The following is a 15696-nucleotide window of genomic DNA, read 5'->3' as shown; positions in this document are numbered from 1 at the left end:
TCATTTTCTTCCTGAAAATGATTGCAAAGACAAATTATTTGGTATTGTTATCTTCATTTAATTTGTTTTAAATGAAAAAAACACAAAAGAGAATGAAGCAAAAAGCAAAACATTGATCATTTCACACAAAACTCCAAAAATGGGCCAGACAAAAGTATTGGCACCCTCAGCCTAATACTTGGTTGCACAACCTTTAGCCAAAATAACTGCGGCCAACCGCTTCCGGTAACCATCAATGAGTTTCTTACAATGCTCTGCTGGAATTTTAGACCATTCTTCTTTGGCAAACTGCTCCAGGTCCCTGATATTTGAAGGGTGCCTTGTCCAAACTGCCATTTTTAGATCTCTCCACAGGTGTTCTATGGGATTCAGGTCTGGACTCATTGCTGGCCACCTTAGAAGTCTCCAGTGCTTTCTCTCAAACCATTTTCTAGTGCTTTTTGAAGTGTGTTTTGGGTCATTGTCCTGCTGGAAGACCCATGACCTCTGAGGGAGACCCAGCTTTCTCACACTGGGCCCTACATTATGCTGCAAAATTTGTTGGTAGTCTTCAGACTTCATAATGCCATGCACACGGTCAAGCAGTCCAGTGCCAGAGGCAGCAAAGCAACCCCAAAACATCAGGGAACCTCCGCCATGTTTGACTGTAGAAACCGTGCTCTTTTCTTTGAATGCCTCTTTTTTTCTCCTGTAAACTCTATGTTGATGCCTTTGCCCAAAAAGCTCTACTTTTGTCTCATCTGACCAGAGAACATTCTTCCAAAACATTTTAGGCTTTTTCAGGTAAGTTTTGGCAAACTCCAGCCTGGCTTTTTTATGTCTCGGGGTAAGAAGTGGGGTCTTCCCTGTCCCTTTGAATTCAGACGCCGACGGATAGTATGGGTTGACACTGTTGTACCCTCAGACTGCAGGGCAGCTTGAACTTGTTTGAATGTTAGTCAAGGTTCTTTATCCAACATCCGCACAATCTTGCATTGAAATCTTTTGTCAATTTTTCTTTTCCGTCCACATCTAGGGAGGTTAGCCACAGTGCCATGGGCTTTAAACTTCTTGATGACACTGCGCACGGTAGACACAGGAACATTCAGGTCATTGGAGATGGACTTGTAGCCTTGAGATTGCTCATGCTTCCTCACAATTTGGTTTCTAAAGTCCTCAGACAGTTCTTTGGTCTTCTTTCTTTTCTCTATGCTCAATGTGGTACACACAAGGACACAGGACAGAGGTTGAGTCAACTTTAATCCATGTCAACTGGCTGCAAGTGTGATTTAGGTATTGCCAACACCTGTTAGGTGCCACAGGTAAGTTACAGGTGCTGTTAATTACACAAATTAGAGAAGCATCACATGATTTTTTGAACAGTGCCAATACTTTTGTCCACCCCCTTTTTTATATTTGGTGTGGAATTATATCCAATTTGGCTTTAGGACAATTCATTTTGTGTTTTTTCATTTAAGACAAATTAAATGAAGATAATAATAACAAAGAATTTGTGTTTGCAATCATTTTCAGGAAGAAAATGAGTATTATCTGACAGAATTGCAGGTCTGTCAATACTTTTGGCCATGACTGTAAGGTATACATTGTGTGTCTACTGTATATGGTATATATTGTGTGTTTGCTGTATAAGGTATATATTGTGTGTTTGCTGTATCAGGTATATATTGTGTGTTTGCTGTGTAAGGTATATATTGTGTGTTTGCTGTATAAGGTATATATTGTGTGTTTGCTGTGTAAGGTATATATTGTGCGTTTGTTATGTATGGTATATATTGTGTTTTTATTATATGTTATTTATTGTGTGTTTGCTGTATAAGGTATATATTGTGTGTTTTCTGTGTAAGGTATATATTGTGCATTTGTTATGTATGGTATATATTGTGTGTTTATTATATAAGGTTTTTATTATTATTTTGCTGATTTTATTGAATGTCTCTGTATATCTTATTAATATATTATTGGGTGTTGTTGTACAACGTACCATTGAGGCCTTGAAGTGCAGTGTGTCATGCAGCACAGTATTTGAGTCCCAATTTTTCAGTCTCAGATATCGAGGACATTTGGAAGGACTTCCATTCACCTGGCTCCTTGCAGGGGCATGTCTCCCTGAGGCTGAAACCTGGAATTATAAAATAGAAGCAATGCCAATGCCCATAGGGAAGGAGAAAAGGAGAAGAAAGTGATTTTACGTTGTATACATCTGATTTGCAGCACAATGGAGCATAGACATGAAGCCAAAGCAGAAATAATTATTCACATAAAGACCAACATCGTTTCATAATTAACTAATTTGCTTGGCATGAGAAATAGTTATTCAGACATTACTGTGCCACAGTTTCATATTTTCTTATTTTTTCCAACTCATATTAACATGCTGCCTGAACTTGTACATAACAACGATAGCAGGTTTCCATTACTCCAAGATACATAAAATGTACAGTATATTAAACTGACCATATGCAATAGATGAATGTCAACTGAATCCAACATTTTTGGAAGGAACAACTTGTGGTTTATGATGGTATCCTGACTTAACCTCCATAGCAGATGTCAGGGCAAAGAAGGGGTAGGGCATGATGAATTTTAACATGCCTTGTCCTATTGTTCTTAACATACATAAGCCATTGACAGATTTGTCTGGTAGCAGCCTAATCCCCTCTTCCCATCAAAAGCACATGCATGTTCACCGGATCTGGGCATGCATGATTATGTGGGGGGCAAGGAGGGTTCTGGAGAATTATCTAGAAGCCGAACAAGGATTCTTCAAATAGCTAAAATGTACAGCCAGCTACTCTCCCAAGTCAATTAATTATTTTTATTATAATAATCTTGCATGTAAATAGACATGTACAATATTTTATTATTTTCTGGTCTGCAGTCAGCTCTATGGAAAGTGCAATATATGGGGAACACATTTATAGACACAGTGGAGATACAAAGGTCAGTGGGTGCTCTTGTCCACTAGTCTGGTTGTCTTTAGTGGGCAAAACACTACTCAGAGAACACAGGGTGAGGTACCACATTCTATTAGGACATTAGTGAATCACTAACAGGCAACAACATATAGTACATTCCAGCAAGTACACAAGATGATGAAAATGACATACAGTCTCACTCTTCTGCTGGCTCACTGGGGATTAGAACATTGGCAACCTCGAGACATCCAGGGCCAACTACCCCAACCAGTAATACCCTGCTTTTGGCAGGCATTCACAGAGAAGAATTAGTGGCAAGATTAGGAAGCAGACCCGACACATGTCACTAGGAGACTTAATTATCACAACCTGGGTTCTCCAAATAACTTTGTGAGCTCATTAATGGGCAGTGGAGCAGACCTGTATTCCACCAGCTGGAACCATGATTCCTAGGCTGACCTTACTTTTATAAAACACAGCTCTCATTTCAGGGCATTGTCCCACAGGAATAGGGGAAGCTGGGGAAGGTAATCCCTCATTTTTTGGTCTTTCAATCAGACTGCATATTTGTCCTTCAAGTTGTGCAAACTAGTACGCTGCAGGAGGCTGATGCAATATGTAATCAGCATTCCACAAATTAATATACAATAAGGGTCAATGGACAGTCTCACATGAAACAATGGCTCATGTCCCTTGACCTTTACAAAGGAGCATTACGTATAGCAGATTGAAGCTGTGTTGTCACAGACACCCCATATATATTGATTACATAAAACTAGTCAATTATGAAAGAATTCACTATCTGGAGGATAACATCAGCTCTAAATGCAATTGTTATTTTCTCCATAATGGACCAGTTTTATATAATTCGTTTAAAAAAATGTGAATTAAATATGTTTCCTTTTTGGGATAAGTGGTACTGTGTGACTCCTGATGTTTGTATTATCAACTTGGATTTGCCACTTTTTGATTTGTGTAATTATAATACTGAAGACAGTACAGTTTGAAAATTTTCCTAGCCCAAGTTAAAAAATAATACCTTTTGAAGTCAGTGATACCCTATGTATTGCGTAGGCTTAGTAATCTTAGCCATACTCATACAGATGCATAAAATCAAGCACTTGGGGATTTTTTCGCATTGGATGTTTCTGGTCATCCAGCAAGTCACAACCTGGAAAGGCAAAAAACTGAACCTCAGCTGTAAAACGTTTTCTGAGATAGTAGGAGGGCATCTTTTCAAAGAGCCTGTACGCGTGAAGCTATAAAGTCTAAGATTACACATTGCTGTAAGGTCTTTGCATTGAAAGATGCAGAGCTCGATGTTTAAATACCTATGGGACCCAGAGTATGCTGCAGGATGTTCGCCTTGTGCATCATTGGCACTTTAGCAAATCAGCTCACTGGAACTCTAAATTTAAAATATTGCTGAATAGATAATACTAAATGGAATAACATGGATTAGGCTCCAGCGTCTGCTCCCAAGGGGATGGGTATTTCACTGTTGATCTATACAAGACTGGCAGGGAAATCCTGCATTTATTTCCAAAATATAAGTTAAAAGCAGATTATGCAGTATGTGTAGCAAATACAGAAACAGGGATTAAAATAAAGCTTTACAGAGAGAAAGATTCAGCTAACAGAGAAAGGGGAATCCCATAATCTGCATGTTCAGGAAGTCCCAGACACTATGGAGAAATATTTCACGTTTCACATGATTGTCAAAAATGATCATGTACTGTATTTAGAAAATATTGAATTACTTATAGCTTATGGACAAACGTCATTGATATTGTTAAAAAAAATTGGAACCACAGCAAGTGCAGGATCTCCAACCTCCTCTGGAATTAGCATCAGACAAAAAACTGTACATCAGGAGTTTCATAACAAGGATGAGCAACTGCATGCAAGGCTTATATTACCAAGCTCAATGACAAGTGTCAGATTGGTGGAAAGAAAGACACCACTGGACCCTAAAACAATGTAAACGTGTTGTGGAGCCACGAATAGCGCTTTTCTGTCTGGCAGTCTGATGTGTGAGTCAGAGTTATATGATTGCCCAGAGAACATTAGTTGCCTTACTGCATAGTGCCAACTGTGAAAAGTTTGGTGCAGGAGAGATAATACTTGGGGGTAGATTTTCATGGGTTTGCCCTTAATTCCAGCAAAGTAAAATTCTAATGTTTCAGGAGATTAATACATTTTGGAAAATGTTTTCCTTCTAATTATGTGGGAACAATATTGGGAAGGCACCAATGCATAAAGCAAGGTCCAAAAAGCCATGGTTAGGTGAGTTTTGGCTGGTAGAATTTCACAAAGTCTTGACTTTAAATATATCGAATACTTGATGACCTAGAAGAGAGATGGTGAGCCAGGCCCCCTTACCCAACATCAGTGTCTGACCTCACAAATGTTCTTCTGAATGAATGGGAAAAATTACCACAAACCCACCCCATAGTTTTGTAGAGATCCTTTCCAGAAGAGTTGAGGCTGTTTTAGTTACAAAGGGCAAACCAAAAATATATACCTATGGATCTAGAAGTGATGTCATAAATAGAGATGGGCAAACCTGAACAGTAAAGTTCGGGGTCCGTACCGAAGATCGGGTGTTTCTCGCATTGTCATCTGCATAACAGCACTGAAAACACTGCCTCTGATTGGTGATAAAATCATTACTGCTGGTCAGTCAGCCACAGTTCCTATGCTGTCAAATAACGGAGTGAGCCCGCAGCTGTGATCGGAAGTAAAAAGTTTACCTACGGTCACTGGCATTGGCTGGTGGGAGTACTACTACTACTCTGATCAGCCTATGCCTACTGTCGCCAATAGCAGCAAGAGCAGGCATGGCTGATGGGAGTATTCATCAGCTGGCAACTGTTTTCTAAATAAATAAGTATTAAAAAAAAACACGTGTGTTCCCCCTGTATTTTTGATAACCAGTCATGCAAGTAGGTGAGTATAACTGTGTTTGTTATTTTTAAATAAAAAAGTAAAAGTGTGTTTTTTTATCTTAAATAAAGGACATTATTCTGGCTGTGTATTTATTTACAATTAACTATAGGACTATAGGATTAGTAATAGATAGGCGTCTTATAGATACCTCTCCATTACTAAGCTGTGGGCTTGATGTCACTGGGCAAAACAAACTTAACATCAACCACACAAATATAAACCCCACTTGCCACCGCCACAGGGCAAGCAGGAAGAGCCAGGCAAGGTGCCAGAGTTGGTGCACCTTTTCTGGGCAGCTATGAGCTGCTATTTTTTGGCTGGGGGGGCAATATCCATGGCCCCTTACCAGCCTGAGAATATCAGTCAACAGCTGTCTGCTTTATCTTAACTGGTTTCCAAAAATGGGGGAACCCGATGCTGTTTAAATTATTCATTTAAATAATTTTTAAAAACGGCTTGGGGACCCCACTTTTCTTAATAACCAATCTTGCTAATGCTGACTGACTGAGGGTTGCTGACCACAGCTGTCAGTTTTGCCTGACTAGTTATCAAAAATACAGGGGAACCTACGTCATTTTTAAAAAAAATTAAAATTATGTATTAAGAGCACAGGCGCTAGCTGACGAGTACTCCCATTAGCAGCACCTGCTCTCACTGTTATTAAACTTTTAGCTACTTTTACTTAGTAAACTTTTTACCTTCGATCACAGCTGAGGGCTCAGGCTGTCATTTGACAGTATGAGAACAGCAGCTCTCTGATACTGATTTTACCGCCGATCAGAGTCAGCGTTTCCCGCTCTGTCATGCACATGACAGCATGGCAAACACTGGATGTTTGGGCCCCCATTCATGTGGTACCCAAACCCAAACTTTTTTTTAACTGTTCGGCCAAACCCGCCGGACCCGAACATCCAGGGGTCCGCCCATCTCTAGTCATTAAAGTGAGTGTGAGTGTTCCAATACTTTTGTCCATGTAGTATGTGGTGTATTGCTTAAACTAACTATGTGATCATCATTTGCAAAAGGTAGCTGTGATATTATTAAGGTGTATTCATAAACACACTTAAAATAAAAAATCTAAAAAACTAAACTGGTTTCAGGTGTGAGGCAGCGACAGGTGTTATATGCAAGGGTCACTATGTTTTCCCCAGAATGCGCATAGAAACATATTGAGGCCACTAGAGTGCATTGCAGTCACAGGCATAGCTGTGATTGCAATGCAAAATAAAAGTAAGTTTAATCTTGGGCAAGCTATTTGCACATGGCAGATTTAAAAAAACCCAGCATGGGCTTTTATTTTTGGAGCGGGCTACAGAATGGTAGTGGGGTGGTCCACTTCCTCCAGGCCAGGTCTTACAGGTGGCCCATGGCCACAGAGTTCATTTAAAAACTCTGCAGCAAAGGGTTGGGTGTGTCAGTCTTGGTTTGCAATCTTGCAAAGCAGGTGGCATTGAAAATTTCAGCCTGTGTGAAGTTACACGGAGCCAAGTGGAGCCAAAAGGCCTGGCACACCTCAGTGTAGCGCCGTGATGCAGTCACCCACGGCAACTGATCTCAGATACGGACTGTCTTGATTCTAGGCTTCGGTCCAGAGGATACCGTTTGTTTTCCTTTTGTGAGTACGAGTACGTTGGACATTAAAGAGACTTTGTTTTGAACTTTCTTTTGTTCACTGCCTGTCTGTCATACCGCACCAACCTCGCTGCACTACACAGGGTATAAATGATTAACCAGCAGAATAGGAATGTATATAACAACATAATATCAGTCATATAACAAAGAGTATATCTGGCAATTTCTTTCAAACTTAGAATTACTCTACCAAGTAGTAATTTTTTTTTATGAGAAATCATATAAGATCACAGATTAGATCAAATCCCTACAGCATTTCCATAAATGGTTACTGGCATATCTCCTGACTTTTGAATCTAAGATGGTGAGACATTTTAGGTCTCCAATAGTTTTGCTGAGAAAAATTTCCAAAACAGTAAAAAAAAAACTTTCATTTTGGCAAAAGTCTGCTCACATTAGCATTATCCTCTTTTGAAAACAGTTTATGGGACAGTCCTGTGAAAAATGGGAATGTTGCCTGGTTTTCATCGTGGACGTCTGGTGCCACCTCCACTGACTATGCTGCTGCCTCATAAAGGCATCAATTCAGCCTCCCCTTGGAGTGACTGACACCATTCATGATACAGGAAAGAAATATATCTTGGTACCGTGTTAGCCAGTAGATAGAAAAATATTTAGAATTGAGAGTCCTCAGTGGTTGATACCTTTTAAAGGCTAACTGAAAAGATGGTAACAAATTGCAAGCTTTTGAGACTACATACGTCTCTTCATCAGGCAAAGACTAAAACAAATTCTGAAGAATCACATATTTATGCACAACATAGTATAGAAAAAAAAAAAAAGGGATGAACACCTTGGTCGCCTCAGAAAGACCTTTTTGAATCAGGGCTACCATCCAAGCAATTGAAAACCAGATTACAAGAGCCAAGAGAATATCAAGGAATCACCTGCTACATTACAAAGCGAAAGAAGAAAATAACCGGGAACCTCTAGTGGTTACCTACAATCCAAATCTGGAGGTGCTAAGGGGAGCTGCACGGAAATTACAACCTTTACTGCAAAAAGATCCCCGCTTACAATCCATTTTTCCAGACCCCCCACTACTGTGTTTTAGACAGCCCCCAAATCTAAGAAGCATCATTGTCAAGAGCTCCCTGTCCTCTCCAACAGCTGCAGGTACCTTTCCTTGCAACCAGAAAAAATGTAAAACCTGTTCATTTATAATGACCACGGACAAGATAAAGATCCCCAATTCACATCAGGACTACAAGATACCAGGTACCTTCAGCTGCATCACTTCTAATGTGGTGTACTTAATTATTTGTACTAAATGTCCAACTGGGGGTCTGTATTTGGGGGAGACAGGGCAGAAACTGAGAACAAGGATGAACTCTCACCGCCATACAATAAGAGAAAAAAGAATGGATATACCTGTGGCAATACATTTCTGTCTCTCAAATCATAACATTATGGACGTGAAATTACTTGTACTAAAAGGTAACTTCAAATCGCAGAAAGACAGAAGAGTCTGGGAATATAAGCTGATGACGACCTTTGACACTCTCACTGAAGGAATGAATGTGTCACACGGATTTATGTCTTTTTACATCAACTAAGAAACTTGCCCCTCAGACCATGTGGGGTCATCACAACAGAGACCCTAATCACAGGACAATAAAACAACCCTTATCTAAGAATTGGCCCAATATTTATGGACGTAACTGTTTATCACCCATGGTAATTCTGCTTCATGTCACCTGGCTTATCCATGGTTTTTTCCCTTTTTTTTTCTATACTATGTTGTGCATAAATATGTGATTCTTCAGAATTTGTTTTAGTCTTTGCCTGATGAAGAGACTAGGGTTGAGCGAAACGGGTCGAACATTTTCAAAAGTCGCCGACTTTTGGCGAAGTCGAGTTTCATGAAACCCGATCCGACACCTGTGCGTTGTCGGCCATGCGGTACCCGACTTTCGCGCCAAAGTCGCGTTTCAATGACGCGAAAAGCGCCATTTCTCAGCCAATGAAGGTAAACGCAGAGTGTGGGCAGCGTGATGACATAGGTCCTGGTCCCCACCATCTTAGAGAAGGGCATTGCAGTGATTGGCTTGCTGTCTGCGGCGTCACAGGGGCTATAAAGGGGCGTTCCCGCCGACCGCCATCTTACTGCTGCTGATCTGAGCTTAGGGAGAGGTTGCTGCCGCTTCGTCAGAAGCAGGGATAGCGTTAGGCAGGGTCCATTAACCACCAAACCGCTTGTGCTGTAGCGATTTGCACTGTCCAACACCACCTTCGGTGTGCAGGGATAGTGGAAGCTACATTTTTTTTTTTTTTTTCTCAGCGCTGTAGCTCATTGGGCTGCCCTAGAAGGCTCCCTGATAGCTGCATTGCTGTGTGTACGCCGCTGTGCAAACCAACTTCTTTTTTCAAAGCACAAATCCTCTTGTTCCTTCCTTTCTGCACAGCTATCTTGTTTGTTTGTCCACACTTTTTATTTAATTTGTGCATCAGTCCACTCCTTATTGCTGCCTGCCATACCTGGCTGAGATTACTGCAGGGAGATAGTAATTGAAGGACAGTTCCTTTTTTTTTTGTGGGAGATTAAGATTGGTATTTCTGCTAGAGTGCCATCCCTGTCTGTGCCATCTCTCACTCAGTGGGCCATAGAAAGCCTATTTATTTTTTTGCTTGATTTGGGTTCTAAAATCTACCTGAAAAAAATCAATACATCAATCAGTGGGAGAAAAATATTGGCCTCAGGGCTTGTGTGCCACTCCTGACTCCTGTGTGTGCCATCTCTCAGTCAGTGGGCCATAGAAAGCCTATTTATTTTTTTGCTTGATTTGGGTTCCAAAATCTACCTGAAAAAATCACTACATCAATCAGTGGGAGAAAAATATTGGCCTTTTTTTTAATTATTTTTTTTCTTCTAACGTCTCCCTGAAAAAAAAAAAAAAAATCAAATCAGTGGGAGATTAATATTGCCCTTTCTGCTTGTATGCCAGTCTTGACTCCTGGGTGTGCCATCTCTCTCTCTCTCTCCAATTGTGGGCCATAGAAAGCATATTATTTTTTTTAGCTTGATTTGGGTTCCAAAATCTACCTAAAAAAATCACTACATCAATCATTGGGAGAAAAATATTGGCCTCTGGGCTTGTGTGCCACTCCTGACTCCTGTGTGCGTCATCTCTCACTCAGTGGGCCATAGAAAGCCTATTTTTTGTTTTATTTGTTTTCTAAATTCTCCCTGAAAAAATCATTTTATTTTATTTGGTTTCTAAATTCTTCCTGAAAAAATCATTTTTTTTAATTATTTTTTTCTCTAAAGTCTCCCTGAAAAAAAAAAAAATCAAATTAGTGGGAGATTAATATTGTCCTTTCTGCTTGTGTGCCAGTCTTGACTCCTGGGTGTGCCATCTCTCTCTCTCTCTCCAATTGTGGGCCATAGAAAGCCTATTATTTTTTTAGCTTGATTTGGGTTCCAAAATCTACCTGAAAAAATCACTACATCAATCATTGGGAGAAAAATATTGGCCTCTGGGCTTGTGTGCCACTCCTGACTCCTGTGTGCGTCATCTCTCACTCAGTGGGCCATAGAAAGCCTATTTTTTGTTTTATTTGTTTTCTAAATTCTCCCTGAAAAAATCATTTTATTTTATTTGGTTTCCAAAGTCTTCCTGAAAAAATCATTTTTTTTTATTTTTTTTCTTCTAAAGTCTCCCTGAAAAAAAAAAAATCAGTGGGAGATTAATATTGCCCTTTCTGCTTGTGTGCCAGTCTTGACTCCTGGGTGTGCCATCTCTCTCTCTCTCTCCAATTGTGGGCCATAGAAAGCCTATTATTTTTTTTGCTTGATTTGGGTTCCAAAATCTACCTGAAAAAATCACTACATCAATCATTGGGAGAAAAATATTGGCCTCTGGGCTTGTGTGCCACTCCTGACTCCTGTGTGCGTCATCTCTCACTCAGTGGGCCATAGAAAGCCTATTTTTTGTTTTATTTGTTTTCTAAATTCTCCCTGAAGAAATCATTTTATTTTATTTGGTTTCTAAATTCTTCCTGAAAAAATCATTTTATTTTATTTTGTTTCTAAAGTCTCCCTGAAAAAAAAATAAATAAAAAAAAACAGTGGGAGATTAATATTTACATTTGTGCTTCAGTGACAGTCCAGCGTGTGTGGCATCTCTCTCATTTGTTGCCACCAAAAACAGAGTGTGTAACATTGTGCCTGATTTTCGTTGTGGTCTCACCCACCTGTAAAGGGGTAGCTAAATCATACTGAAGTTATAGCTCACCGTGTAAGTTGTGTGACAGCAACAAATACCGTTAGTTTGGTTACGTTTTTAAAACAATGAGGAAGTCTGGTGGAAGAGGTCGTGGCCAGGGGCGTTTATTGTCAGCTGGTAATGAGGGTAGTGGTAGTGGTGGAGCATCAGGTGGTCGTGGGAAAAAAAATATTGCACCTAAGTCTGGAGCTGTGGAGCCAGGTTCGTCGTCTGGCTACACAAGGCCTCGAACGCTCCCTTTTCTGGGAGTAGGAAAACCGCTTTTAAAGCCGGAGCAGCAAGAGCAAGTTTTGGCTTATCTTGCTGACTCAGCCTCTAGCTCTTTTGCCTCCTCTCGTGAAACTGGTAAATGTAAAAGCAGCGCGTCGTTAGTGGATGTTCACGGTCAGGGACAAGTCGCTTCCTTGTCCTCTTCAGCAAAAACAACAACAGAGAAGAATGCAGCAGGCGACACAACGGGTTACTCCATGGAACTCTTTACACATACCGTCCCTGGCTTTGAAAGTGAAGCAGTTAACAGTCCATGCCCATTACAAGTTGAATCTGACATGGAGTGCACTGATGCACAGCCACAGCCAGACTACTATGCTGGTCCTTTGACTCAGACCACAACATTGCCCTCGCAGGGTAATGATCAAGAATCAGACCCTGATGAGACTATGTTGCCCCATCACGAACGCTATACCACCGACCGACACGGTGACACAGACGAAGTTGCACACGAGCTACAAGAAGAGGTAATAGATGACCCAGTTGTTGACCCCGATTGGCAGCCATTGGGGGAACAGGGTGCAGGCGGCAGCAGTTCTGAAGCGGAGGAGGAGGGGCCGCAGCAGGCATCAACATCGCAACAGGTTCCATCTGCCGGGCCCGTATCTTGCCCAAAACGCGTGGCAAAGCCAAAACCTGTTGGAGGACAGCGTGGCCATCCGGTTAAAGCTCAGTCTGCAATGCCTGAAAAGGTATCCGATGCTAGAAAGAGTGCAGTCTGGCATTTTTTTAAACAACATCCAATTGATCAGCGCAAAGTCATCTGGCAAAAATGTTCAACTACCTTAAGCAGAGGACAGAATCTGAAAAGTCTCAATACAAGTTGCATCCATAGACATTTAACCACCATGCATTTGCAAGCTTGGACTAACTACCAAACGTCCCTTAAGGTTGTAGCACCCTCGGCCAATGAAGCTAGTCATCAACGCAACATCCCTTCCGGCAGTGTAGGGCCACCATTTTCCGCACCACCTGCAGTATCTGTGCAGGTTTCTTTGCCAGGCCAAAGCAGTCAGGGTCAGGGAATCACCAGTTTCGTAGTAGGAAACACTGCATCTAGGGCACCGGCGGCAACAATACCATCTCCCACCGTCTCTCAGTCTGCCATGTCCACCGGCACCCCCGCTAGTTCCACGATCTCCAGCTCTCCAGTCCAGCTCACCCTACATGAGACTATGGTTAGAAAAAGGAAGTACTTAGCCTCGCATCCGCGTACACAGGGTTTGAACGCCCACATAGCTAGACTAATCTCGTTAGAGATGATGCCCTACCGGTTAGTTGAAAGCGAAGCTTTCAAAGCCCTGATGGACTACGCTGTACCACGCTACGAGCTACCCAGTCGACACTTTTTTTCCAGAAAAGCCATCCCAGCCCTCCACCAGCATGTTAAAGAGTGCATCGTCCATGCACTCAGGCAATCTGTGAGCACAAAGGTGCACCTGACAACAGATGCATGGACCAGTAGGCATGGCCAGGGACATTACGTGTCCATCACGGCACACTGGGTGAATGTTGTGGATGCAGGGTCCACAGGGGACAGCAATTTTGGGACAGTTCTGCCTAGCCCACGGTCTAGGAAACAGTTGGCTGTAGCCGTTCGCACCCCCTCCTCCTCCTCCTCGTCCTCCTGCAAAAGCGAGAGCTCGTCCACAGACCGCAGTCGCACAACCACTCCATCTGCAGCTGCCAGTGTTGCACACCAGGTCTCCCATTATGGGGCAGCTACTGGCAAACGTCAGCAGGCTGTATTGGCTATGAAGTGTTTGGGCGACAACAGACACACCGTGGAAGTTCTGTCCGAGTTCTTGCAGAAAGAAACGCAGTCGTGGCTGGGCACTGTAGATCTTGAGGCAGGCAAGGTAGTGAGTGATAACGGAAGGAATTTCATGGCTGCCATCTCCCTTTCCCAACTGAAACACATTCCTTGCCTGGCTCACACCTTAAATCTGGTGGTGCAGTGCTTCCTGAAAAGTTATCCGGGGTTATCCGACCTGCTCCTCAAAGTGCGTGGACTTTGCTCACATATCCGCCGTTCGCCCGTACACTCCAGCCGTATGCAGACCTATCAGCGTTCTTTGAACCTTCCCCAGCATCGCCTAATCATAGACGTTGCAACAAGGTGGAACTCAACACTGCACATGCTTCAGAGACTGTGCGAACAGAGGCGGGCTGTTATGTTTTTGTGGGAGGATACACATACACGGGCAGGCAGTAGGATGGCAGACATGGAGTTGTCAGGTGTGCAGTGATCGAAGATTCAAGACATGTGTCAAGTCCTTCAGTGTTTTGAGGAATGCACACGGCTGGTTAGTGCAGACAACGCCATAATAAGCATGAGCATCCCCCTAATGCGTCTGCTGATGCAAAGTTTGACGCACATAAAGGATCAGGCGTCTGCAGCTGAGGAAGAGGAAAGCCTTGATGACAGTCAGCCATTGTCTGGCCAGGGCAGTGTACAGGACGAGGTAGCGGGCGAAGAGGAGGAGGAGGACGAGGAGGATGATGGGGATGATTATATTTTTAATGAGGAAGCTTTTCCGGGGCCACTGGAAATTGTTGGCGCGGCAAGGCCGGGTTCTGGTTTTTGGAGGGACACAAGTGACGTGGATTTGCCTAAAACTGCCCCTCAACCAAGCACAACCGCAGATTTGAGAACTGGAACTTTGGCCCACATGGCGGATTATGCCTTACGTATCCTCAAAAGGGACACACGCATTACTAAAATGATGAACGATGACGATTACTGGTTGGCCTGCCTCCTTGATCCTCGCTATAAAGGCAAATTGCAAAATATAATGCCACATGAGAACTTGGAAATAATATTAGCAACCAAACAATCAACTCTTGTTGACCGTTTGCTTCTGGCATTCCCTGCACACAGCGCCCGTGATTGTTCTCACACGAGCTGCAGGGGCCAGCAGACCAGAGGTGTTAGAGGGGCAGAAATCAGAAGTGGCGTTGGCCAGAGGGGTTTCCTGACCAGGTTGTGGAGTGATTTTGCTATGACCGCAGACAGGACAGGTACTGCAGCATCAATTCAAAGTGACAGGAGACAACATTTGTCCAGTATGGTTACAAACTATTTTTCATCCCTTATCGACGTTCTCCCTCAACCGTCATTCCCATTTGATTACTGGGCATCCAAATTAGACACCTGGCCAGAATTGGCAGAATATGCATTGCAGGAGCTTGCTTGCCCGGCAGCTAGTGTCCTATCAGAAAGAGTATTCAGTGCTGCAGGTTCAATACTAACAGAAAAAAGGACTCGTCTGGCTACCCAAAATGTAGATGATCTAACCTTCATTAAAATGAACCACAACTGGATTTCGAAATCTTTTGCCCCACCTTGCCCGGCTGACACCTAGCTTTCCTATGAAAAGGTCTTGCCTGTGGACTATTATGAATGACTTTTCCAATATCGTAATTTGCTGCACCTGATTGTCCAGCATACGACATGTTTACACCTCCCTAAATGGCCAAACTCCCCACACGGGGCCGTGGTATCGCCACTTGGCGCCAGCACCCGTGAGAGTGCTGTTTTTTTCTGAAGAGGTGGGTGTGCCCGCTTTTGGTCGACGGCACTGCCACTGGGTCCCTCATAGTACAATAAAGTGTCTCTGGCGGTGGTGGTGCGCACCCAATGTCAGACACACCGTTGTAATATGAGGGGCCCTGGGCCTGTACCGCCGGCCACAAGACAGTTC

The 15696-nt window shown here is 42.6% G+C and overlaps 1 protein-coding gene across 8 annotated transcripts in view; it reads right to left on the bottom strand.

The window, feature by feature from the left end:
* NOS1 (nitric oxide synthase 1) overlaps positions 1–15696 on the bottom strand; it is a 419319-nt gene that overhangs the window by 103803 nt on the left and 299820 nt on the right. For all 8 annotated transcript variants that reach the window (XM_069754681.1, XM_069754657.1, XM_069754671.1 and 5 more), the window contains one exon: positions 1982–2119. In XM_069754681.1, coding sequence (XP_069610782.1) covers positions 1982–2119 — 138 coding nt within the window. The remainder of the gene's footprint in view (positions 1–1981; positions 2120–15696) is intronic.

The sequence above is a fragment of the Ranitomeya imitator genome, chromosome 1 (genome assembly GCF_032444005.1).
Source record: "Ranitomeya imitator isolate aRanImi1 chromosome 1, aRanImi1.pri, whole genome shotgun sequence".
Classification (NCBI taxonomy): domain Eukaryota; kingdom Metazoa; phylum Chordata; class Amphibia; order Anura; family Dendrobatidae; genus Ranitomeya; species Ranitomeya imitator.
Note: the sequence above shows the minus strand (reverse complement) of the source record. Positions and strands in the feature narration are given on the sequence as shown.